The 25,671-nt window shown below is 40.8% G+C and overlaps 1 protein-coding gene across 1 annotated transcript in view; it reads left to right on the top strand.

Moving 5' to 3' along the window:
• The window catches only part of COL4A2 (collagen type IV alpha 2 chain), a 140,323-nt gene that overhangs the window by 103,654 nt on the left and 10,998 nt on the right, over window positions 1-25,671 (top strand). Inside the window, exons 20-40 of the mRNA XM_048933906.1 lie at window positions 326-481; window positions 2,234-2,326; window positions 2,595-2,761; window positions 5,352-5,424; window positions 5,507-5,613; window positions 7,444-7,645; window positions 8,361-8,420; window positions 9,187-9,249; window positions 11,603-11,710; window positions 13,438-13,659; window positions 15,621-15,782; window positions 16,374-16,544; window positions 17,533-17,676; window positions 18,535-18,660; window positions 19,004-19,185; window positions 20,048-20,111; window positions 20,487-20,561; window positions 21,167-21,274; window positions 22,236-22,343; window positions 23,808-23,879; window positions 24,231-24,356. Coding sequence (XP_048789863.1) covers window positions 326-481; window positions 2,234-2,326; window positions 2,595-2,761; window positions 5,352-5,424; window positions 5,507-5,613; window positions 7,444-7,645; window positions 8,361-8,420; window positions 9,187-9,249; window positions 11,603-11,710; window positions 13,438-13,659; window positions 15,621-15,782; window positions 16,374-16,544; window positions 17,533-17,676; window positions 18,535-18,660; window positions 19,004-19,185; window positions 20,048-20,111; window positions 20,487-20,561; window positions 21,167-21,274; window positions 22,236-22,343; window positions 23,808-23,879; window positions 24,231-24,356 — 2,589 coding nt within the window. The remainder of the gene's footprint in view (window positions 1-325; window positions 482-2,233; window positions 2,327-2,594; window positions 2,762-5,351; window positions 5,425-5,506; window positions 5,614-7,443; window positions 7,646-8,360; window positions 8,421-9,186; window positions 9,250-11,602; window positions 11,711-13,437; window positions 13,660-15,620; window positions 15,783-16,373; window positions 16,545-17,532; window positions 17,677-18,534; window positions 18,661-19,003; window positions 19,186-20,047; window positions 20,112-20,486; window positions 20,562-21,166; window positions 21,275-22,235; window positions 22,344-23,807; window positions 23,880-24,230; window positions 24,357-25,671) is intronic.

The raw sequence follows: 25,671 nt of genomic DNA on the forward strand, positions 1-25,671 counted from the left end.
AGTTGGTGAAATATGCAGTGCAGTGTGATAAGTAACTAACTGCAGTAGCAAAAACCGAAAGGTGCATTTTATGTACCTGCTTTGGTCCCAGTCAGACTTTGCAAAACAACTGAGGTAGAGGTGATGGCAGAACCTTGCTTCAGGACCAACTGTTGATTTGCCCAAGTGAAAAGTGCAGTTACACTTTTTGTTACACACTTAAACGTCTCCATTTTTCCCTGCTTGCTACATGCAATTGTAGGAACAGTCCCTTCTGTTACCTTACAGCTCTTTGTGCAGTACTGGTAAGAAATTCTTCTGAGTTTCTTCCCTGGTTCTGTTTCAGGAGATGCAGATAAGCCAGGCTTACCTGGAGAGATAGGACCAAAAGGTGAAAAAGGTGAAGAAGGATCTCCTGCTTATCAAGCAGGCCCGCCTGGGTTTCCAGGTAAACATGGCGAACCAGGACTCCGTGGTCCACCTGGTCCCCCTGGAGCTCCAGGTGAGTACAAGAAGAGGTGTTGAGAACTCGGGAACATCATTGCTTATTTTAAAGATAACAGTTGGCAAGACAAAGTGAAAAAGAAGATTGAGGGAATGAAACAGAGTGGGTGGTGGAAAGACACATTGGATAGGAGTGATGTATGCTCACTGATGAAGAAGGTTTTGCATGACTTCCAGACATTCCTGGAAAAATTTGAAAAAGAGGTCTGTTTTGGGCTGGTGGAGAGATGAGCATTCTGTTCTTAGACTTGCATTCTGCTCTGGTAAAAAGAATTTTCACAGCTCAAGTTTCAAATGAATTTTATGTACCAGTACTCTGGGAAGAGTGTCCCAGTAAGCGTGTTAGACTGAGAAAGGTCTGGCATGGAGGACACTGACTGTATATGTTGAATTTAGCAAACAGAGGTTGAAATGGTAAGTTGTGGAAAAGTTTATTTTTTGTCTCCCCCAGTCCAAGAATACCAAGAAGTCTTACAAATGGTCATCCAGATGGTTAGGGATCTGAAGCACAAGTCAGAGAGTGGGTGGCTGTGAGAGCTGGGTTTCTTCCTTAGCCTGGAGAAGAAAAGTGCTAAGAGGAATCTTACTGCTATTTTTGTGTACCTCTCTCTCAGGAGGTCACAGTGAAAATGGAACCAGATGCACTGACTGAGGAGTACAAGCAGCAGGGCAAGAAGGAATGTTCATAAGTTTTCACAAGGGAAATTCTACTCAGATGATAGGAAGAACTTTTTCACTCTGTGAAAACTTTTTCACATCTGTGGTCAGATGGCGGAACAGTTTGCCCAGAGTGGTGGTAGGCTATTGATCTTTGGGGATATGCAGTACTCAGCTGAATAAGGCCCTGAGCAACTGAGGTTAGCCCTGTTTGGAGAAGAACATTGGACTAGGTGCTTTCCAGAGGCAACTTCTAATTCAGACTGCATTTGTCTCTGTGAAATGCACCACATAGCAGTGCAAGAGCAGGAGTGGAGAAAAGGATTGCAGGAAGTAATCCAGAGCAGGTGGTGTGTGGTACTGCTAACCGTGTTGTGCCGAGAGTTAAAAACAAAGGAATTAAGGGTGAAAGAGACCAAAGAATAGATAGAATCATCTACCAAAGCAGGTAGAGAAGTAACAAGGAAGAGAGAGCTGTAACCAGAAGTTTCAAAGGTCATGCCCACAGTCTAAGACTTAGGTCCTGGGGCTGTATATGTGTCAAGGCATGTCCTGAACCTACCAAAATAAGACATGAGACATTCCCTCATGCTGGTTTCCAGACAAGGAAATCCACGTGCTCCAGCCAGTTACTGGTCACTGGAGTTCTGCAGTGCAGTCATGGGCAGGGGGAGCAACAATCCAGGCAAGCTGGTCTGGGTGGAACTTCAATGCTGAGAAATAGAAAATATGAATTCTTTGCTAGAAGATGAAAGCAAGTAAGGCCTGGGAATGCAGAGACAAGCAAATGGCCCCTCTGAAGTAGGTGGCTGTACTAGTACAGAGAGGGATGAAGATGAAGCTTGCATAAGTAAGACGGTAAGGGACCATTAACACACAAATGGGAGTTACTGAGAATGGGTTTGGGAAGCTGTGAGGAGGGGAAGAAACAACAAGGAAAGAGGATTTAATAACAGCTGAGTTACACAGTCGAAGACTTTAGGAGAAACAGAAAAGATCAGATGTAATCCAACTTGAATAAGGTGGAATAAGAAGAAGCAGTACGTTAATTTACAGTACATTAATGTATCTTCTTACTCTTTTGTGCTTCTAGGTTCTCTCTTTGGATTAAAAGGACAAGAAGGGACACCAGGTAGACCTGGTGCACAAGGTTTTCCTGGGCCAAGAGGACAAAGAGGACCTAAAGGTAGGTTATAATAAATAACTCAAAAAATGATCTGCTGTTATGCATTGTGTAAAACTTCCATTGTTTTAAGTTTTAATTAAGTCTAATTATGACATGCTCGGGGACCAATGAATTTGATCTGAGGCTAATACCACAAGTAAACATTGATTTTGTTTCTCAAAAGGAAAAAAAAAAAAAGTGATTTTGTCAAATACTTGAGGTATATATGTGTGTATAAGGGGTTGAAAGTGTTTGTTGTGACAGTTTTCTTTCCAATCCACTTCCTTAGGCGAAGAAGGTGACTGCAGTACATGCCTTTTGAGTGATGAACTCAGAAGGGGCTCTACTGGCCCCCGTGGTCCTCCTGGTTTTCCAGGAACCCCTGGCCAGCCTGGGAGAAAAGGAGAACCTGGTGATCAAGGTCCACATGGTATTCCTGGCTACGCTGGAGCAAAAGTAAGATGCTTGTTTCTTTAATGCATAGTTTTGTACATCTATTACAAATAAAAACCAGCTATTCTCCATGAGAAGAAAAATGATGAAAAGTACAATTTATTTTCTTTTATGCCACTTCCATAGTTTTCGGATTGCTACAAAATACCAAGAGCTAAAAGTTGCTAAGATGAGAATTAAAATAGTTTACTGTGGGAAGAGCAAAAGATTTCCACATAAAATGCACTTTCCATTTAAACAAAGCTGTTTCAGCAAAACTACAGCACTGATTATGAAGGGAAACAATTTCATTAGTTCCTTCAAATTGTTTCTAATAAGGGGCAAATGTCAAATATTAAATGTGAGATTCTTGGTTACAAATACATAACTTTTTCCTAAAAAAACACTGTCAATAACCCTGTTAAGAGTGTTTTGCTAATATTTACTGCTAAAGGTGCTATATTTTTGTTATCCCAACTAGTTTATGTTTTCTCACAGTTAAAACTCAAGATTTTAGAGTAAGATTTTAGTTGAGCTAACCCAAAACTGATTTTGTTTGTGTAGAGATGTCAGAGCAAATAAAATGCTTTCAGTCAGAAATTCTGGCTTTCTGACCATAAAAAAAAAAAAAATTACTTGCATCTAGTTAGAGTTTGGATTTTTCTTTTAGAAAATAAAAAGCTCTAAAAAGACACATTTTGAAATGTTCATTGTGGAAACTTTGATTAATTTTTACAAGTTCTGCAGGTTTGGTTTTTTTTTTGCCTTTGAAATAATAATAACTGTATTATCTTCATCCCAGAATTTAAGTTACTGTAGACTTAAGACACATATAGACATGTCATATCATAGTAGAATACTCAGCAGCAAAGCCCTGACTTTATCTCAGCTTCTGGTCTGCCACAAATTCACCATAAAACAAATTACTTTAATTATTCTTAGTCCATATGCTTAGCAGAAGTGAGTCCATAATTTTCTTAACACATTCAACAAGTTACCTTTATAGAAAACCAATATATTTAATTTAGATCAAATCTATGTGAACTTACTATAAGTATATACATCTATATCCCAAGCAATGGGCATTCTTTTCTGTGGAGAAAGAGAAATTAGAAATAGCTCTAAGCCATTTTGAAAACACTCATGGGCTAAACTGCATGGTACACATTTAAGCCTAGAAAGCAACAAATAACAAAGTGAACATAATACAGTGCAGTGCTATTGCTGAAAATTTCTGCAGTTATAAAGTCAGTGACGTAATTCAGTATTGTATTAAGTTCTTCAGATTTGGCTTATAAAAAGCACTGTACAGAAGAAGAATCTCTACAGGGATATATAGATGTGGCTTCACTAAAATGCAGGAGCTAAACACAGACAGATCCCTTCACTCAAATTTGTTCTCCCACTTTAGACTTACAGAAGTGTGAACCTATATTCTTGAGATGACTTTCCATTTCCATACATGCTTTTCACCTAAGAAATGCTTGGAAAATGCCAGTGAAAGACAGTGATGGAAAAGAAATCAAATTAAGTAATTATGGCAAAGGAGTATTTCAGAGAAAAAATAAATGCATCAAACATTCCCTTCATATATTGTGTGCACTGAAATTCACTAAGAGGAAGATGGGAAAACATAGTGGCTTATATTTTAGTATGCATGAATATGTTTTTTCAGAACTGTAGGTAACTGGGTTAGAACAGTCAGCACTAAATGAATCTGTAATGTTGAGCCCTTGGCATCTGCCATGCATTCAGTCCAGTAACTCAGAGCTCTTGTGGAGAAATCTAGTAGTGCCATTTTCAGCTGGGCTGTTGAGGAGAATTGTGCACTATACCAAGGAATGCCAAAGACTCAGCTTCATCACAGCTTACCTTAGCAAGAGAGGAAATCTCCCTCCTTGGAGACTTTAAATCTTGACTGGACAAGGCCCTGAGCAACCTGCTTTAGCTTTGAGCAGCAGGTTGGAGTGGGGGCCTCCAGCTGTCCCTTTCAACCAGAATCTTTCCTATGGGGCTGCAGTTTGGGGTAGTTCACTTAATCACTCTATGCCTAAGTTCCTTCCTCTCATAAATGAGGAAAATGCTGCTTTTCAAATCTACCATGGTTCTGTGAATCACAGTCCACTGCCAGCCATGCAGCTGTCATCTTTTTTAGACTGGGAAAGAGAAAATGCAGGTAAATATAACCCAGAGTTTTGTTACCATGGTGCCAAAGTGTTGCTTACAGCAATTTCCTTCCTGGCAAACAATAAGTAATTTACTACATTTTCTCTCATGCAGTTCTCCAGCTGTAGTCATCTATAGGACTTGATCTTATGATAAGCCACAGATCTCCTAATGCTATCCTCGTGTAGAAGCACCCCTACCGTGCCATATGGGCGTTGATCCTAGTTAAGCAAGTTAATAAGGATTCAGGCACAAGAATAGGATTACTGAAGAAGAAATCATACAGAGAGTAATAGGAAAGCATTACCGTCATGGTTTGCTTGTTTGTTTAAGCAGGACAGTGAAACCACAAATCTGGATAATTATTTGTTAAGTGGTTTTATTTTGTGTTTTTGAGGGTTTTCTTGTTTTGTTTTGTTTTGTTTTTTTCTGATTTGTGTAATGCCAGGGACAATCGGGCCAAGAAGGATTTCCTGGACCAAAAGGAGAAAAGGGAGATTCTATATACATAACTACTAAAGGTAAAAATTCATGTCACGTGTATTTTGCAATTATTTATGCCTTTTGTGAAAGAGCAGTTTCCCAATGAAAGGTCTGCTTTAGGCACCAAAGGAATCCGAGGAGATCCTGGACTTCCTGGTATCAGAGGGGAAGATGGTTTCCCAGGCAGAGATGGATTAGATGGTTTACCAGGATTGCCTGGCCTTCCGGTAAGTACCAAATTTTAAGAAGGGAAGAAAGGACGACCCAGGGAACTACTGACCTGTCAGCTTTACTTCTGTGCTGGGGAAGATCATGGAACAGATCCTCCTGGAAGCTTTGCTAAGGCACATGGAATACAGGCAGGTGATACAAAACAACAAGTATGGCTTCACTGAGGGCAGGTCCTGTCTGAACAGCCTTGTGGCCTTCTATGATGGCATGACTCCATCAGTGCACAAGGAAAGAGCCACTGGCATCATGTCTGGACTTCTGCAAGGTCTTTCACACAGTCTCCCACAACATTCAACATCCTTTTGTCCAAGTTGGAAACAAAGCTAAATCATTTCCGCCATACTCAATTACTAATACATTTAATTCTGAGGATTAATGATCATCAGGCTGCCTTTCACACACAGATGATGATGCATAACTAAACTGGCCTTGCTGATTATTGATATACTAAATATCAGTTTTACCCTCAGATTCTTTAGAACCACCTTATACTTCTATTTCAATTTTATTTAAATACATAAGTGGTAGTGTATAACCCATTTAGGCCAATTTTATATAAGTGGTTTATTTGTGATAATTAGTAGCTTATTATCTATAGATTGTGTGCGGCATTTTGATGAGGGAGTTAACAGTTTCCATCCCCAAAATGTAGGTCACATCATTGTTTACTTGCTTGATAATACCTCATCACCTATCACAAATGTTGCTTTCCACAACTGGTTTATTGCATCATATAGGAGGATGGACCAGAGCTTTGTCATCCAGTGTGACCCACAGTGGGTTTGACTACTAGTAAAAATGGTACTTTTTATTAAATCTGTGGATGGGAACATTTTCTGGTGATGTTCTAAAGATGTTGCGGTAACATCACTAGAGTAACAGACTAAGAAAATTCTGCCCACTTGGGCACAATTTTATATCAGCTTCTGTCAAGATCTAAGAATTAAATGCCACACCAGAACTAACTTTCATGCATCTCTAGTGATGTGTATGCTTTCCATCATATCCACTCCCAGCATTTCAGAAAGGGTAGTAAGGCTGTCCACAGCAGTGACTCATATTTCCCATATGTTCTTCATTGGCCAGCCTTTTTAGGGGAATGCTCCCTCTAAGAGTGCTTCTCTCATGCCTTTTCTGATGTGGTGCTCTAAAATAATGTCTGATTATTCCAAATCTATCGTATTTGCAATTTTGCTTTAAAAAGCTGGGATGAAATACATAAGGAATAGCTGCCTATAAGATGCTATTCATGAGTGCCCACACTGCAAGAAAGACTTTGAGGCCTTGTAGTGTGTTCTAAGAAGGGCGATAAAGCTGGTGAGGGGTCTGGAGCACAGGCCTTATGAGGAGAGGCTGAAGGAGCTGGGATTGTTCCGTCTGGAGAAGAGGAGGCTCAGGGGAGACCTTATTGCTCTCTATAAGTACCTGAAGGGAGGTTGTACTGAGCAAGGGGTCGGCCTCTTCTCTCGTGTAACTAGTGATAAAACTAGAGGGAATGGCTTCAAGCTGCACCAGGAGAGATTCAGGCTGGACATTAGGAAATAGTACTCTTCTGAAAGAGTGGTCAGGCACTGGAATGGGCTGCCCAGAGAGGTGGTGGAGTCACCAACCCTGTAGGTGTTAAAGGAAGGTTTGGACATTGCGCTGTGGGAACATGGTTTAGTGAGAACTATTGGTGATCAGTGGATGGTTGGACTGGATGATCTTGTAGGTCCTTTCCAACCTTGGGATTCTGTGATTCTGTCATTCTGTGAGAGTAGTTCAACCCTGAGTTTTGTTTCTTTCGCAGCAGAGGCAGAAGTATATTCATTTCCCACTTCCCACAGGGTGATGGTATCAGAGGTCTCCCCGGGGATCCTGGTTACCCAGGAGAATTAGGCCCAAAGGGCTTCCCAGGAGAAACAGGCCTGCCGGGTGGAGGATTTCCTGGCCCAAAAGGGTACCGTGGTCCTCCAGGTGACGATGGAACAGATGGAAGCCCTGGGGTTCCAGGTCTGCCTGGTCCACCAGGAGAGCCTGGCCAAATAGGTAAGAATAATTTGTCTTATATCAAATCCTTGTGAGATCATTACTGAATTGTGTGTACACTATCTGTTCAAAAGCAGTGTTGAAAAGGTAGCATTTGGTGGAGGATTATATGAGTGAAAGGGATTGCCTTCATTAGATGTCCAGAAATCTTTTTTAAGAAGTAGTTTCATTTAAGGTATTGAAATAGCACCAGGGAATATGTTGGTGTCAGCAATTGAAATCTTATTTAAGCAGCTGCAGGGAATGGAGCCATGTTCTGCCTTTTGATTAAATTACAGGTGGTTTTCTCTGTTCTTCTCCATCCAACTTCATCTTTTAATTGAGCAGAGAAAATCCTTTATCTGCCTTTTAGAGTTATTCATGGTATCTCTGCAGTTATCTGAGCCCCTTCTTGCGTAAGATTGCCAGGGCTGTGCTCACAAAAGCTCAGACTCAGAGGATTTTGCTTGAGTTCAAGATGCCTAGCAGAATAGACAAGCCAAAACAGGCACCTGTCAACCCCACACAGTACATGTGACATATAGGGCTCCTAATGCAGGCTGTAATTAATGTATAGATGGAGTTCAAGTGTTTTTGTTGCATACGGTTTCTCCAATGCATAATGCGTAAAATAACATGTATCTGATATTGGGATCGATATTTTGTTGTATAAATGAAAGCTTTTTAGATTTTTCTCGTAAATGACAACTATCTTTTCCTGTTCTTTGTCTCACAGACTGTGGGCAGGTGATTGAAGATTTTCCTAGAGGAGATGCAACTGATCCAATATGGTCAGGTACTGAACATGCAAATGGCTTGAATGTGTTTTGACATTAAGTCTTACGTGGCTGTTATGACTTCGTACTTTCTTTCTGATGACTGCTTTGAATGCTATTAATTGTAAGCTATTTAAACTCCAGGTCACAAATAACCATGCTTATACAGTACATAGCTCTAAAGTGAGTTAATCAAATTGGATGTTTTCTAAAATTCTTGCAGTCTTACCTCTGCAATCCAGAAATTGTTTAATTGCTCCTGTTGTGCTTATTGTGATAAAATAATGATTACCATGCAAATTAAGCAACAGAGCAAGAAATGAAATTCCAAAAAGAAGAACTCTGAGTGAGGAGTTTCAGTGCAATCTGACACATCAAAAATAAGGACCTTCAGTTGTACCAAAATTTGACTTGATTTAGTAGGTGTGGGAAAACAGATTGTCTCTCTTGTTCTGGTAATACAGCTGTCCATGACATTGAAATAGCCTTTCCACACCAGCCTAGCTAAAGTAGCCACCACCACAGTCTCTGTAAAATAGGCAGAAGGGTGGCTCTTGATTGAATTACTGGGGTTGAGCTCTGCGTGAGTGGTCCCTGGAGAGTGCCACCCGTAACCAGTGTTGCATTGCTGTTGTTCTCTTAATGAAGAATAAAACTTCTAAAAGTGGGACTTCTCCTGTTGATTTCATTCACCTGCTTTTGGAGTGTTATCTTAGCTGCAGGCACAGCAATGATGAGAGACAGCATGTAAGCACATATGCTGTGACTAAACATTTTTCTTGGCAGGTGGAGGCTGTGTGAGGCCACCAAAGGGATCTCAAGGCAAGCCAGGGCTGCCAGGAGCCACAGGTAATGTTTTGTTTCCACCTTTTTTTTCACAGATACACTATGTTCTGAGAGAGATCTTGCCAACTCTAACATAGCTGCAACTTAGTGGACAGTGTGTTTTAGAAAGGACAGTGGAGGAAAGAGTTGACTTGAAACAGGCAGAGGTCTAAGCAGCATGCAGCCTTGGTGCCTGCTGCTCCTGAATCAAAGAATCATAGAATATCCTGAGTTGGAAGGGACCTACAAGGATCATCAAGTTCAACTCACGTCTCCATACCCAAAAATCAAATCCTATGTCTGAGCATTGTCCAAATGCTTTCTGAACTCTGGCAGGACCTGTATAGCTACTATTGAATAAGATGCTCATTTCCTGTAGGAAACATACAAATAAATGCTTGCAAAATACTGTTACAAAAAAAACCTTTTTCTTACTACTGTTTGGCACAACATGTTAACAACAACTAACATCACATAACGAGTTGATGAAATATGTGGTAAACAGTGGCTGCATTCTCCATCTGTCCATTCTTTCTCTAATATGGCTTTTTAATTAGAATGAGAATGAGCAGAATGAATGAAAGTCAATTATTGCAAATGGGAAACAAAACAAAGATGCCATTTAGGTAAGAGCAGTGTTAGAATTTGTTGTTGAGTCCTAAAAACCTAAGATTTTTCCTTCTAATTGCTTTCTGAGAAGCTTTTGTTCGTATAAGGAAGAGAACAATAGTTCTGTACTGCACTCAGAAAATGGTTTTCATGCTGCACAAGCTATTTATGTGCTTCTTAATTCTGGCCTTTGAAAGGTTTCTGTATATGATTCACTAAAAAACAAACAAACAAGAAGTCCAGCAGCTAAAATGGCAAAAATTGATGGCTAAACAATAGAAATTCTGAAAACTAAAGTATCAAAATTCAAGTGATATTTTCCTTTTCATTATAGTTAGAAGTGGAGAGAAACTTACTTTCAGTCTAATAAACTGAGTTGTAATTCATGATGATGCTAAGCAACAGCACTTAAAATGTTAAAGCATGTTGCTGACCTTCAAGACTGAACTGGGAACTGAAAGAGTGCAGGGAGCTGGGGAGTAGAAAAAAACAAAGCATTGCATGAGGGTTGTTTTAAAGGAGCTTGACCAAAAAATCTGGTCCTTGGGATGCAATGAATTGATGAGAGTCATGTAATAAAGCTATTGCATGAAAATGTATGTAAATAATACAGTTTTATAAACATTATTAAAAAACAAGAATTTTACAAGATGTTTGCAGTTTTTGAGATGCTAAGAAACAGTTATATGAGCTCAGTGCCAGAGCAACACATTTTTAGGGCACAGCTCTTGTTTTACTACCTAAGCTATAAACCTCCACTATTACAAAAATAGTATGTAAGCTATTTAATTTGTATTCAGTTCCTAGGATGATTAGATCTAACCTCTAGCCTTGTATTTCTTTTTTTGGTTATCAAAACCAGTCAGCTCTTATCCTGTGATCAGTTTAGCAGAGAAGGGAAACATTTGTTTCTCCTACAATATCTCATTTGTGCCCATTACTGTTGAGCACTTTTCCTTTGACACTGCCTTTTGACCTTAAGCCAAATTCCAGCTCTTCAAGGAGTTAGTCAACAAAACCCCCTTGGGAAACAATCACTGAGGACAAGGAAGCAGAGCAGAACTGGAAGATATTTAAAGAAGCTTTCCTTAATACACAAAAGTTGTCCATCCCCAGATGTAGGAAGGCAGGAGACCAGCATGGCTGAAATGGGACCTGCTGGTCAAACTGGGGAGCAAAAGGAAAACACACAGGCAGTGGAAGCAGGAGCAGGTATCCTGGGAGGAGTACATGGATGTTGCTGGGCTATATAGGTATGGGATCGGGAACGCCAAGATCCAACAGGTTGTGCAGAGAGAAGGTGGATGCCCTGGCCCTGGAGACAGGCAAACTCAGGCTGATCAGCTCTCTGAGCACCCTGATCTAGCTGCAGAAGTCTCTTTCATTGCAAGGGAGTAGAAGGCCTTTAAAAGTCCCTTCCAATTCAAACGATTCCATAACTCTAAAAACCTTAATTACAAAATATTTGTCAAAAAAGTCTCCAGAAGTCTATCAGACAGGTGATTTTCACCCTCACCATTTACATATTGTTAGTCTAAAAATCAGAAGCAGTCTTTAATCTATGTTTGTAAAAACACTTAGCCTAGAGTTTGGGACCATTCTTGGGATCTTGAGTACAGTATCATACCATAAACTTTATTTTAAAAGTCTATCTTTGTGCCTGGACACAGATAATTAAAGTATTTGCCACTACTTTTGCTACACTGTATCCAAACTTCTGTTTTGATTCTTTGGATCACACTTCCTTAATTTCTTTTATATAATTTAGGTACTAAAGGTGCAAGAGGATTCCCGGGTGATCCAGGCCCAATGGGATTCCCAGGGCTAAATGGTACACGAGGTGATCCGGGTCGGGAAGGATACCCAGGTCCTCCAGGTACCTTGAAATAATGAATCATTCTTTCTATATTTATGACCTTGGCTATAGTCACTGAAGCACAATCACCTTACTCCAGATCCGTCTTCATTTATCTCACCTTCCATCTTCAAACAATAAGCTGTTATAAATAAAGCTCTCTTTTTTGAAGCCAAAAGTATTTTCTGCAACTTCCTGTAATGACAAAAAGTAACACAGACTCCAGCCTTTTAAAATCTGCTTTACAGTGCAAAATTACAAATGCCAACAGTTCGTGAAGATGATTTAGAAATAAGGAAATTCAGTAATAAGGTGTTTTGGATTCCAAGTGGAATGATAACTGCAGAAAGAAAGAAGATAGTGTTATTGTTTCAATTTAAATCTTTATAGCATTCATTTAAATAATAATGAACATAGCAAAGACAAAGCACTAGCTATACACCTTGCCCACAGTTGGCTGTGTTTCCAGTGTTTCCAAGTGCTCAGTGCTAGTAATGTTTTATCCTGATCTGTAATAGATGAAAGCAAAGTTGATACATGTCTTGATCAACAGACAAGGGGTGTGGACAAAAAAACTCATTCTGGACAGGTACATGAATCTGTATTTCCCTTTCTGAGCTCTGCAGAGTGCACTAACTGCAAAATTGGGGCTCCTATACTGTATGGCTGCCAGGCCACAGAGTAATTAGCACTCACACTGATTTTCAGCTGTCTTCCATACTGTTTCTCAACCATAACTCCATACTTGGACTTAACTTCCAGTCTAGGTCCAGTTTACCAGTCTTCCCTGCCTCCTATATGGGAGTCCTTCCCAATCATTCACCAGTAGGGTAGTAGATAAGGCACAGTGGCACTGATATATGAAGAGTATGAAGTGATTGGCATTGGCCCCTTGACATGTACAGGAAACAGCAGAGGCAGTGGCCCCTCTGGGCAACTCCTCAAGGCCTTTCTGGTTTACTGCCTGCATTCACTTTTCATTTATTTGTTCATATTGGACTCCTGTCTTTCCCTTGCTGCGTATCAAACCACAATTTGGTATACAGGAAGTGTTTTTTCACCCTCAGACTGTAAGATGTTTATAAGATGTTGCAATGTGGGCATACATGAAAAACTGTTCAGAGCAGAAGCTGTGGAGCAAGACAGACAGCACGAGAACCAAGGACACCTCTGGAAGAAGAAAGAATGTCTCATAGCTCTGATTAATAATAAGCACCTGTGTGAACAGTTGAAGAGTGTTTTGTAGAATGCTCTGCTGACGTGTGAAGGTGGATGGGAAAGTCATAGGGGTGGATGGGAAAGCTAATGAAGTACATGCTATATATATAGTATATAAGCTAATGAAAGCTATATAAGTGATGTGAGAACTTGTAACTAACAATTTGGATCGTTCAGATCCGAGTCCGTGCATCAGATGCTGCATTGCAATAGCCATGTCAAAATAGTTTCATGAAAGTAACTGTGCATGGAGCTGTGAATCTTTTACACCAAGGTACGAGATATCTTGAAGAGTCTTCTGTAATTTTTGTCAATTTTCAGACTTGGTCAACTATTCTTCTGAACGTTATGTGTTTTTAAAACCATTATATGCACTTCACTTTGTTTAATTTTACATGTTTCTGTTGAGAAGTAAGGGAAGATACAATAATATAACAGATGTTACGATGATGTATCTGGGATTTGCACTGCAACTTCTATAGTGGACACTGCAATGCCTAATCCTCGGTTGTTTGCTTTTTTTTTTGTAGGCTTTACTGGGCCCCGAGGAGACAGTGGCCCAAATGGCTTACCTGGACTACAGGGACATCCAGGTCTTATGGGAAAGTCTGGTGCTCCAGGACTGGACGGACAGAAGGGTGCTCCTGGTGATGTTTTGAGAGCAGCAGCAGGTCCTCGAGGGGATGCTGGGCTGCCTGGCTTCCCTGGCTTGAAAGGTGCACCAGGAGATCAAGGAATACCAGGAGTTAGAGGTACTTCAAGTAAAGAAATGTTTAAGACTGGGGTATAAATGTAGCCAAACTATGACTATGTGAGGGAAGTGAAAGACCAATTGAACTCAAGCACCTTCTCTGAGGTTCCTCTCAAACACCTTCTGGAGATTCACTGCTTATACCAGCACACTCTCACACTGCACCACATGGCATCACCTATAATAGGACATCAAAGAACAAGATTTTCTCATCTTTGTTGTATCAGATGTATCCTTTAGTTTTTCCAGCCATAGATAATTACCTTGAATTTACTAGTACTCAGCTTCATTTCCAACCCCTACAATGTCTGGATAATAGATGGCTTTGTAGTATAGCACATTGCTCCACTGCAGAATTTGTAAATATTAGCAGAGAAGGCACAGCATTTAGTAACACGTTAATAAGCCCTTTTACCTCAAGGGTCTTTGAGCACTCCAGGAACAAGAAAAAGGGAGCATTACATATTTACTCATAATTTTAGGGTGCTCACTTTATTTTGTTATTTTACAGAGCTTAAAAAAACATGCTCTACTTATAGTAGACAGAAAAAAAACCATAACGTCTTCATTAAAGCTGTCTGTGTCATTCTTTGAGTTCAGTGGGGGACTTTCAAAAGCATCTATAGGAATTAAGCATTACCTGCTGTACTGTTTCAGCAGCAGCTGGACACAGGACTGCAGACTTACCCCCTTGCTCTGTTGTGGAACTGAGGAAGGAGGAAATTGCATGACTAGCGCAAAGCAAAGAGGAATTTGATAGAAACTTATTTTGGTGACTCATCTCATGATTTTCAATGCAAATGGATAAAGACAAGATAAGCATGTCATTTTACATGACTTATTTGAAGTGAGCAGATCTGTTTTCATCTTCAGTACAGTCACAGAATGAAGGAATGAAATAAAAGCAGCTCTGTAGCACTGTGGTAACACTTGCTATGTCTGAGAAAACAATACCACTATTGCCCCTAAGACTCTTTTTCTCTGAGGGAGAAGAAATTCAAGGGTAAACACAGACTAAAAAGATGTGACCGAACCCTCTTTCCTGTTACTTTTATACAAAGTGTTTGGCAACTCCTTTATTTCATCTGTGCCAGTTAAACTACTAGCCCTTCAGAACAGGGAGCAAATGTCTCTGTTCTGTTGCTGAGAAAACTCACCGCCTGGGACCTTTTAGTTTCTCTCAGTTCTAAAGCACATGCAACTACATTCAAGCCTCTGCACCTACAATGATATAAAACCCAAATAAAGAGAAGCAGAGCCACCTATCCTGGATTTTAAGTGTGGTGTGCTTTTGAGATGTTGTGCACTATTGCTTATCCAATCTGAATGCAGAGCGTGCATTACCATTTAAAAGTGGAAGGACTTGACATTGCCTTTGCTATTATCTTGTAGAGATGTAAATTTTCACTCGAAACATTGAAGTGTAGAATCAGGGCATTTTGCTGAGGAATTTGTATGAAATTTATAGTGGTACCTCACTTGAAAAATTCTGAATACAACACAACACAAAGAACCCACTGTTGCCTTACTTTTTTTTCCATTTCTGCCTATCACATTTTAGAAAAGACACAGGGCATTATTTCTGTGTTTTGGTCAACTCGATTCAGTTCTTACAATGACATATGTAACAAAGGGAAAGATCAGAAATTACAGAATTATTGGAGTTAGAAATGGAAGAGAGTTACTCTGTTTAGATCTACCTGATACTAATTACTTCCATTCATTTGAAAGAGCCCATCAACCTTAGCAGTGCAAATATGGAGACTAGCACCAATAAAATCAAGAATTTAAAACTAATGAGCAGTCTTTTAGTTTGCTTTTCTTCTTCCCATTGATTTTCAGGGGAAAAAATACATCCTGAAAAAATAGTACATATTCACCTATTTTGAGAAATGATATGTAATTAATAATCCAGTCTCTCAATATTTATGTTCACTAATGCGCGGTATTACGGTATTTTAGGAGCGGATGGTAACCCAGGATTGCCAGGCCCCAAAGGTGATCCAGGGCTGCAAGGTCTCCCTGGTTTGATGGGTTTACCAGGAACACCAGGAACTCATGGATTCCCAGGGCCACCAGGAAACCCCGGCCCTGATGGTGGACCTGGCTCTCAAGGACCCCTTGGTGAGGAAGTATTGCCGTCCTGTGTCACTTCTCTTCCCCACTCTCTGTGGCAAGGAACCTGTATAGTTTCCCAAGGGAAAATTAACTTTGAGGTTGTGGCACATGCCAGGCTGTAATTCTCAGTCAGGGAAATTACTTGGATAATGCAGGCACTGTGAATGCAAACTATACTGGCGTATCAGCTGGGGATTAGGGGTGGTGATGGTCCTCGGAGGCAGAGCTGCTGCTTTTCCTTCTATAGCCATGTGCCATGCAGGGACAGAGCTCACTGCAGTCAGTCTTCAAGAATGGAACAACTAAATGGGAGTAATCTTGTATTAAAAAGCCTTAATTCTTAAATAAAAGAGGAGGGAGAGATCATGTTGGGAGTGAGTGTAGAACCAGGATGTTAGCAAGATTAGTTTGTGTTGCTGTGTTGCTGCTTTGTCTGTGTAATCATTTCTGAAGTTCTCTGTTGAAAAAACCACAGTTTTTTCCCTTTCAACTTGAAGCCAGTATGATAGCAGTTTTTCCCTGCTTGGGCTACCTTCTGTATAATCACTGTGTATATCCAAACACTTTAATCTCCCTTTTCACACATTCACATGGCAGGTCCACCAGGTGCAAGGGGAGAAGATGGTGAGCAAGGCTTTCCTGGTCTGGTGGGCATAAAAGGTCAGTCTGGTGATAAAGGTGAAACAGGTTTCCCAGGATTACAAGGTATCCCTGGCGTGACTGGTCCCCCTGGCATTAGTGGAATGGATGGATTTCCAGGAGACAAAGGTAAGCTCTAAATAGCTGCACTCAAAAAAATAATGTTGCTTAAAGCTGCTCAGTGCTGAGATGAATAGGACACATTTTCTGCTGGGCTACCTCTTTAAAACAGGAGTTATACTCCTAGGCTTAATATATTCCAAAATCATTGTATGTTTTCTCTTGTGTTGTGCTTGGTGCAAAGCTAGCTTGAAGAGCAGCAGTGGTTTACAGTATTTACTATTTGTTCTTCCCAAAAGTCTTTCCCTTGGCCCAGTCCCACCAGCTGTCAGTTGAATGTGACAGATGTTTCCCCAAGCCTTTAAAGTTTTTGAAAGTTGGCAGCTACGTGCTGAGCAGTGCCAGACACCAGACCTTGATGCTGAATTTTAACAGGATACTGATCTTTTGTATAGACGAGTAGAGACTCTTTCCTACCTGCCACAAAAGCACTATATACAAAGCAAGTTGTTTGTGTCATACAAGGAGTTTCAACAGAATTCAACTCTGCTTAAACAGAAGAGACGAGTGCCTAAAAATTCATACAGAATGATGAAATCATCAGTTGAAAAGACAGTTAAGGCTTCTTTTTTTTTTTCCCAGGATTACTCTGGTGTTCTGATCAGCTCCTTGTTAGAGGAATAAAGATCTGTTTGGTAGCGTGACCATGTAAAACAGGATCCTCTTGTTTAGAAGAGAGGAATGCCATAATTTTTGGTCTGTAGGATCAGGGTTGAAATGGCTTTTCAGAAGATGACGCTAAGATCCGGCCGTCTCCACATCTTCTTTTGGCCAGACTAAGGAACTCATTGAAGCCCTGATCTCATGTAGATACCTACCTTAGAGAGCTTAGGTGCCTAATATGGAATGGCACATTGCCCTAGGCATCAAGGCACCCAGAAATGGTGCTACAGCAGTGCAACTTTCAGACAGCTTTAGTTGTGCATTATCATTTCATATTTACCTATTCTGCAGAAATCTGAACAAGATAACAGTTGTCTTCTACTTCTCTTTAAAGGCTCAAGAGGTTCACCTGGCATTGATGGTTTCAAAGGCATGCCAGGCCTGAAAGGAAGACCAGGAATCAAAGGAATCAAAGGAGAATTTGGCTTATTTGGGGCTCGGGGTGATAAAGGCGCGCAGGGTGCTCGAGGCTTTAAAGGTATTTGCTTATGAGTGGTACAGTGTTTGCTTTTCACATATGGAGAACTATTTTGCAAGGGTGCACAGACAAAGATGACACATTTTAGACATAGTTTAGCTCAGACATTGCTCCACCTATTTCACACATGGGCCTCTGGCTGAGAAGCTTGGATTTGAGGCGCAAGGGAAGGTTGTTTCTTTGTGAATCTTGAGCATGGTCAGGATGGAGACAGGCACACCACCAAATTTGAACACACCTCCAGACACATGCAGAACTCAACAGAGTATTTTCCTGGGAGGTGTAAGATGTTTTGGGGAAAAGATTCCAATTTTGCCTCAAGATAAAGGCAAAAAAATATTCAGAAAACTGCAGTTAAGTCAGAAACATACCTATTGATACCACAATCAGTGAAAGGAACTCTGTAATTCAGTCCTCCAACAGGAAGTTGGAACAAAATAGCTGGTAACAAATCCAAACACTTTCTTTCACCCAAGCCTCTTTAAGTCCCGTTTGACTGAGGGCTTCCCTTTCACTGGAAACTACCCACTTGTCTCTGCTTTCTGTGATTTTGGTTCTCATAAGCACTTGGTAATTGATCTACTGAGAAGTAAACTCCCCTGTCACAGGGGAGCCCATGTCCAACTCCCCAGAATAGCATATGGAAGTCTAGCTTAGTTTTCATATTTTCTTATGCTTATTTGTTCTGCAGATATGTTGTATTGATGTGGTCAATTTTCCATGCAAACAGGTTTTCCATGGCTTGTGCAAGGTTTTCCTTTAATTTCTTTTGACTGATTACACTATTCTGTTGTCTCTTTTTCCAGGACAGTGCAGCTGACCAGCTTTTTTAAATATGGGTGTTTCTTTACCCTTTAGGTGACCGTGGAGAACAAGGTCCCCCAGGAGAGCCCCCGAAGCCAAAGCCTAGCATGATGATGAAAGTTAAAGGTGAAAAAGGAGATGCTGGAGAAACTGGCACCAAGGGATTCTTTGGCATAAAAGGTCAGTGCTAATGGCAAAGCAAAGCGAGCACATTTAGGGTTAGTTGGTGTCTAGGTATTTTCTCGTGTACTGTATAAAACATTCTCAGCTCAATGCACCCCCACGCTGCAGCCCACCCAGTGAAGCCTCCATCAAACAAAGCTGAGCTTGCAGAGAGAAAACCCAAGGAAAACTGTCTGTTCATGCCACTTGTGTGTGCTGCTCTGTTGTGCCAGCATGTTGTGGTGCTGTGTTGCACAAAGGCTGTTAGCATGAAGTTCTTTTCCACATGGGCAACTGCATATCAGCCTTCTCTGGTCTAGTGCTTTAAGTCTTCTCTGTTTGTCTTTTTCCCCTACTGCAGGTAGCAAGGGAATGCCAGGCCTTCCTGGTAAGACAGGAATTCCTGGGTCCCCAGGGCACCCCAGTTATGTGCCTGGTGTGAAGGGGGACATTGGTGCAAAAGGGCTGACGGGTCTGAAAGGGTATCCTGGTCCAACTGGCTCTCCAGGCATCAGAGGCTTTCCTGGCAGCACAGGAGGCAGGGTGAGTCCATACCAAGACTGGCAAAATGGCATCCTTTTGCTTCAACTTCTCTAGAGTGTGGCATTCACCCCTTGAAATTATACTGAACAGCTGAAGTACAAAGATAAAAATGCAAGAAGAATGGAATAAATAGATCAAATCTTTTTGCTTGATCTCTCTAATGTTCATTAAGGAGAATCTCTTCTCATTGGGAGACATCAGATTTCAGGTGCCAGCTTTCTGCCTATGAGGACCCAGACTGTTCTTTCGAGGTCCTTGGTTACTGTAGCTATTGGTAAAAATTATTTTCAGCGGTGTATTTACTCTTTCTTTCCAAATTGATGGTGCCACTGCCTGTAATTACTCACTGTCACTTCCCTAATAGCAAAAAGCCTAAGAATCTGAGTTGCTTGAGGGTGATTCACTTTGGCATCAAAATAAGTTACACTGAAGTCTTGCAAAAGGCCTGGCAGTAGACTCACATGCATAATTTATTTAATAGAGACAAGAAAATGTGTTCCTTCCTCAGTTAGAAACGTCCCTCAACTTCAGTAGAACTTTTTCCTGACCAAGAATAGGGAGACCATCTGTCATATATGTGCAATATGATGTTTTCCATTTCAAACTGAGACTTAGCAAACACAGCTTGTCACTTGGTTTGTGCTGGTTTGGGTTAACTGATTTCAGCCAAATTCAAAGCACAATGGAAACAAGCAAAAAACCCCAAACAAACAAACAAACAAGCAAACAAAAAACCAAAACACACAGAGCAAAACAAAAGGTAAATTTAATGTCCTTTTTTCAATATTTAAACTCCGCTGCTTGGAAGGTTGAATAAATCCTCATTCTTATTAACCAATAATTGTTTTCAATCATACAACAGGGAGATAAGGGTGCCCCAGGAAGTTCGGGTCATTTTGGTACTCCTGGCTCCCATGGTGAAATTGGTGAGTTTGTTCTCTTATTTGAGCGTTCGTTCTGTTCATCAACAATCAAGTGACGTGAAATTCTGTAGGATGTGGGAGGGTCTTCAGTCTTAATGAGTCCTTCTACGGTCTTAGAGTATGGTGTTGCAAACACACGAGGCTGTGAAAAGCTTAATACTGTTAATTTCATGCAAGATTAAAAAAAAATCATGGCAGGGCATCAGTAGAGGAGCTACATTCTATGTTTTTCTTCCTTTAACTTACTTCTGTTTTTATCTAGACAGATAATAATTGCAGAATGTTGTCTTGGAAGTTGCAGTTCTTCAAAAGTACAGGAAATGCTGCTGATTTTGGTTAAAGCTTTGCCACTCACTTGTTGTTTTTACCTTGAAATAGGTGAGCCGGGCGATACTATAAACTTACCAGGAATGCCAGGCCTGAAAGGGGAAGTTGGTGTGCCGGGTCTTACAGGTACTAATGTCACAGCTACTCTGGATTTCTCATTTTTCACAGATTAAATTCCACAGAGAAAAGGTGGGAGAGCTTAGCACGTGTTTTTGATGGCTGTTCAGCCTGTGGTTTCACAGCAGCTCTTGAAGAGCTGCATCTTCACTTAATTGAAATTAATATGTGCTATGTTTATCTCTTCAAATAAAATGACTGTTATGGCACTAAACTTCAATCACCAGCAGCTCTAGTAAAGCATCATAATGTATATATATATATTTTTTACCATTGGTGACAAAAGGAGCAATATCAGGGCAAAAAGGGGGGGATAGCAGAATTGGTTTTTGATTGAATTGGTTACATCTCTGCACATTCTGCATATTTGAACATCAGATTTGTCAAATAATCTGGGGATAACTGTTAAAAAAACAAATTTAATGACAGATTGGCCAACGTGCGGTAGAAGACCATTCATGCTCCCACACTACGAAAGCACTCTGGCTTGAAGAATGTGTTTGTGCAGCTAGAACAGGACTCATCAAGTAGCCAGCTTCACATTTAGCAAGTTAGTTTAGGATTATATAAAGATTACTGAGAGAATTTACTGCTTTTGTCATTTCTTTTTGCAGGCTTAAGAGGAGGCCCTGGACAAAAAGGCGAAGGAGGTGATCCTGGTTTACCTGGCATTGAAGGCCTCAAGGGCATACAGGGTGTGCCTGGCTCCTTGGGACAGCAAGGTAAAATACTCTTCCCTTTTAACACTCCAAAGAATAAGACAGGATGAGAAAAGAAAGGAAAAAACACTATTCACTCAAGAGAAAGTCCTTACGTTTTTAAAATGTTAATTATTCTGTAAGTTGGTAAAGAGCAGTAAAAAGAATGTGGAACTCCCAGGAGAACTTGTTAAGAGGAAATTTCAAAAGATTAACTCTGGTTCACAGCAATGTTTCCTTTCTTATAACAGTCATATGCCCCGTCAAACTGTTGCACTGTTGGAGTACTTAGGTACAGTAATTCTCAATGCAACAAGGAGGTGGGCATTTCAGCACTCTTTTCTGCCATAAATGCAATAAATATCCCACAGGACCCAGTTGGGAAGCCTTTGAGCCACTTTCCCTGGCTGAACATACAGGAATACACGGAAACCAAAGTCAGGTCTGGCTCAGGCTGGATCACAAACTTGTGGCTTAAGAGCATGTCTCATTCCAGGATGACCATCAAGGTGCTCCTGCACAGCAGTTGGTCCAGATTTCCTACATAATTATAGGGTGTATGAATTCCATCCAAAACTGGAGCCGTGCTAGTAGGTACCTTACTGGGAAACAGCACTATTCTGCTCAGTTTTCCAGTCAGGGAGCCAAAATAGAGGGGGCAAATGGGGCAACTAAGGTGCACATAAGTGAAACTACCCATGGTAACTGCTAATTGAAGTCAGGCAACCATTTTAGTAGAAGGAGTTTATTATATTCCTGAGGTTGTCATACCCTGAAATTTGCAATTAATTTGTTGTGTTACACCTTGCCTGTCTTCCATTTTCTCTCTTTTGTCATCCAATTGGATGAAGGGTGCAGTGTCATACAGTGATGCTGAGGACATAAGCTTTTATTTTGCTACCTGGGAGAATGAAGGTAGCCCAAGCCAGTGTTCTGTGCTGTTGGCTTCTAAGGTCACTCATGATGAAATACCATTATCACCTAGGTTTGCCAGGACTGGTCGGCCCTCCAGGGCAGCAAGGAAGCCCTGGAACGCCTGGATTCCAAGGGGAAAAAGGAACTCCTGGCTGGCCTGGCTTACCAGGACAAGCAGGTATTCATACAGCTTTGGCTACTCAGTCATTTCAGTGTGAGCAGTCGCTTTTGTTCTTTGGGAGTGAAGAAGAAAGAGGGCTTTTTGCAATTCACGGTGGCAGAGCTCCTCCTAGTAAAAGTGCATTCCACAAGAAGTCCAGATGCATTGATGGGAACCTGTGTGGTTGCTTTTTAGTTCCTCGGTTCTGGAGGTCTGTTATCTGTTGAGCTCCCTTGAAGTTGCACTGGGGAAGGTTCAGGTTGGATGTTAGGAAAAAATTATTCGCAGGCAGAGTGGTGAGGCAGTGACACAGGGTGCCCAAGGAGGTGGTGCAGTCACCATCCCTGGAGGTCTTCCAGAAAATGGTGGGTGTATGTCTGTGGGCTGTGGTCAGTGGGCATGGTGGGGGTGGGCTGAAAGTTGGACTAGATGATGTTGAAGCTCTTTTCCAAACTTAATGATTCTATGATTGGAAACTCGCGCTCAACCAAGAAAGCAGTTTTCAAGAAATGTTTTCATTTATAATGAAGCTAAGAAAAAGAGTGGTGAGATAGTGTTAGAATATTAAAATGTGGCATTAGATGGCAAACGATAAACTTGTTTTCCATCATCATCAAAACCCACTTACTGATCTGACACATGGTTTTATGATTTGGGTGGCTTACATCCAACTTGAGACTCAGACAGAACTTTGCTATCAGCATACAGGTAATGGCTTAAAATGAAGCTGTATCACAGGATCTCATTGTCTGCCACCTGACTCCTTCGTATATGAAGTGAGCAGATTTTTCTCTACAAGTACAGCAGGAAATTGCCCTGATTTTAGTGAGATTCATCTATCTGAATCTGTGTCAAATCAAAGCCAGTAAAGTTATGGAGGCTGCCCTTATAAGCAATGAAGAGAGAGGCAGACAGTTATTTTTGTGAAGGTTTAATTGTCCTTCAGAGCTCTGACAATTGATTAAAGTTACCCACTTTAACATCGTGCTTAACTTTTTGATAGACACAAATAAATGGGATAAATTTTACCTATAACCGCAGTGGCAGCTATTAGACATTTTGTTAACTGTTGTTTGTGGTTTTTTTAATGACCCAGAGTGAATTTCTCCTGAAGATGGCTTCATTATAATTACATTCAGGTTGCACAATTATCCCATAATTGTCTTGGTTTGAGGACTTTTGAAAACATCAAATGGTTATTAGAAAGTTGCAGTCACAAGACTGGAACTAATGGCCTCCTACCAGACAGATTAGAGAGATTTTAAGTATCTCATTGTCAGCTTATTGGATATTAATTAGATTTGCTAATAAAAAAAAAAGAATAATATATTACATAGTAAGCTTATTATAGTTAATTAATTTGCATGTAATATGTGTGAGCTTAACACAGAATCATATTTATTTAAGCACTTCCTTTTTTTCATGAGGAATATGTATGATCTTGTAGAAACTATTAAGATAATGAGTGTAATTTTAAAACAGGCTTACCTGGCTCAAGAGGAATCAGTGGACTGCATGGTTTACCAGGCACTAAGGGCTTACCAGGATCACCAGGTCAGTAAGACTTTCATTCTGCATATTGACAGGCACTGCATTGGGTTAGCTGCAAGTTTTGTCTGTGAGATCTTTGCAATGGGACTTTCCTTTTCTGTCCTCTAAAGCTCAATGTGAATTTGCCTTATCATTATGGACTCTGGCAAACAACCACTTACAGAGTACATGCTGAATTACAATACACCTTCATAATTTCTTTCCTTGTGTAAAGTTAAATCCTCGTTATTTTCCTTTTCCATTATGAGCCACTCCATTTAGTACATCCATACGCTCTCTACATATACGTGAGAATGCCGACTCGATTCTATGTGAGGAAACATTTCTTCTCACTTGTGAACAATTCCACAACAGGTCCAGATGGCTATGGCTCTGCAGGCTTCCCAGGTCCTGTGGGTGACAAAGGAGAAGCAGGAGAGCCAAGCAGAGTGGAGGGCAGCCAAGGCCCGCCGGGTCAGAAGGGAGACAGAGGTGTTCCAGGTCTGTATACTGCAGAATGGGATCCACTTATTATTTGTTCCATTAGTGGGTGTTACAGATGTCATGAAGCGCAATACAGCATAGACAGCTGCATAGGAGAGCTACAGAAGCAGTGCCCAATGTGGGAAAAGTCACTGTAGTTACTTCTTGGAAAGTTACACTGTAGCTTCTGCTTACCCAGACTTTACTCAGAAACAATGCACTGCCCAATGCGGGACATGCTAACCCCTTCTGGATGGCCTGCATCCTTCCCCACAGCAGCAGCCCCCCTGCACTCCCACCAGAGCTCAGCACACTGCAGATGCCAGAGGCTGCTCTCAGCCACCAGCTCCCAAAATATTTTTAAAGAGGCTCCAGTTACACGAGCACTATGGCTGTCCTCTTTCTTTCTTTTCATTGCAAAACCTTCAATGTTTACCTTTCTCCTGAAAGCCTCGCAGTCTGTTAATGTGTGATTTTCCTCCTGATACCTCCTGGACTCTATTTGCATGCACCACGTTTCACTTACACCATCACCCTCGTGCCAGGTGAGCGTACAGCTTTCCAGCTCTGAGCCACCTTGCTATAGCAGGCTGCAGTTACCTCAGTGCAGTGCACCACCAGTTCTTCTTCCATCAGGGAGTCTCCAGACCAATGCTATGGATGAAACAATTAACTACCATATCATTTAATAAGTTTTCCAATTTTTTAACTCTAAAAGCACCAAGGACTGGCAGAGGCATAAAACTTTACTCCCTCTACTTGAACTGTTCAGTGGCTGTTCTTTTGTATTCTGCTTTGTCCTTACTAACAGGATGCGTATTCTTTAACACCATTCAGACATTCCATATCAAGCTCTGGAAGAAACAACTATTTGGCTTATTTTGTTTGTGCTTATCTGAATTAAATATTATTAGTTTGTTGTTTTGTTTTTTTTTACATGACTAAACAAAGGGGGTTTTGTGGCTTCCTGGCAAGGAAGGATAATTTTAAACAAAAAGGCAAATTTTTGGCCATTTAGCTCCTTCTGAGGCCATCTATTATCTTCTTTTGGGCCATTTAACATCTTCCACCTATAGAGAATTGTAATCAAACTTTTGGTTTCATTCAACCCTCCGGAAAAACAAAGTGTCTGTGATCCCTATTCAATAGGACACAGAGGAACAAAGCTGCTTTCTTGTCTGCTGCAATATACTCAGGGTATCTCAAGTACTCCCTGTTCTGAAGTAATATTTAACCTGGCAGACACAATATTATTAGCATTCCACATAGCAAGATGTAATTAACTATCCAGAGAGCTTTGAAACACAACTAATATTGAGGTTTTCTTTTTAAA

The sequence above is a fragment of the Lagopus muta genome, chromosome 1 (genome assembly GCF_023343835.1).
Source record: "Lagopus muta isolate bLagMut1 chromosome 1, bLagMut1 primary, whole genome shotgun sequence".
NCBI lineage: Eukaryota > Metazoa > Chordata > Aves > Galliformes > Phasianidae > Lagopus > Lagopus muta.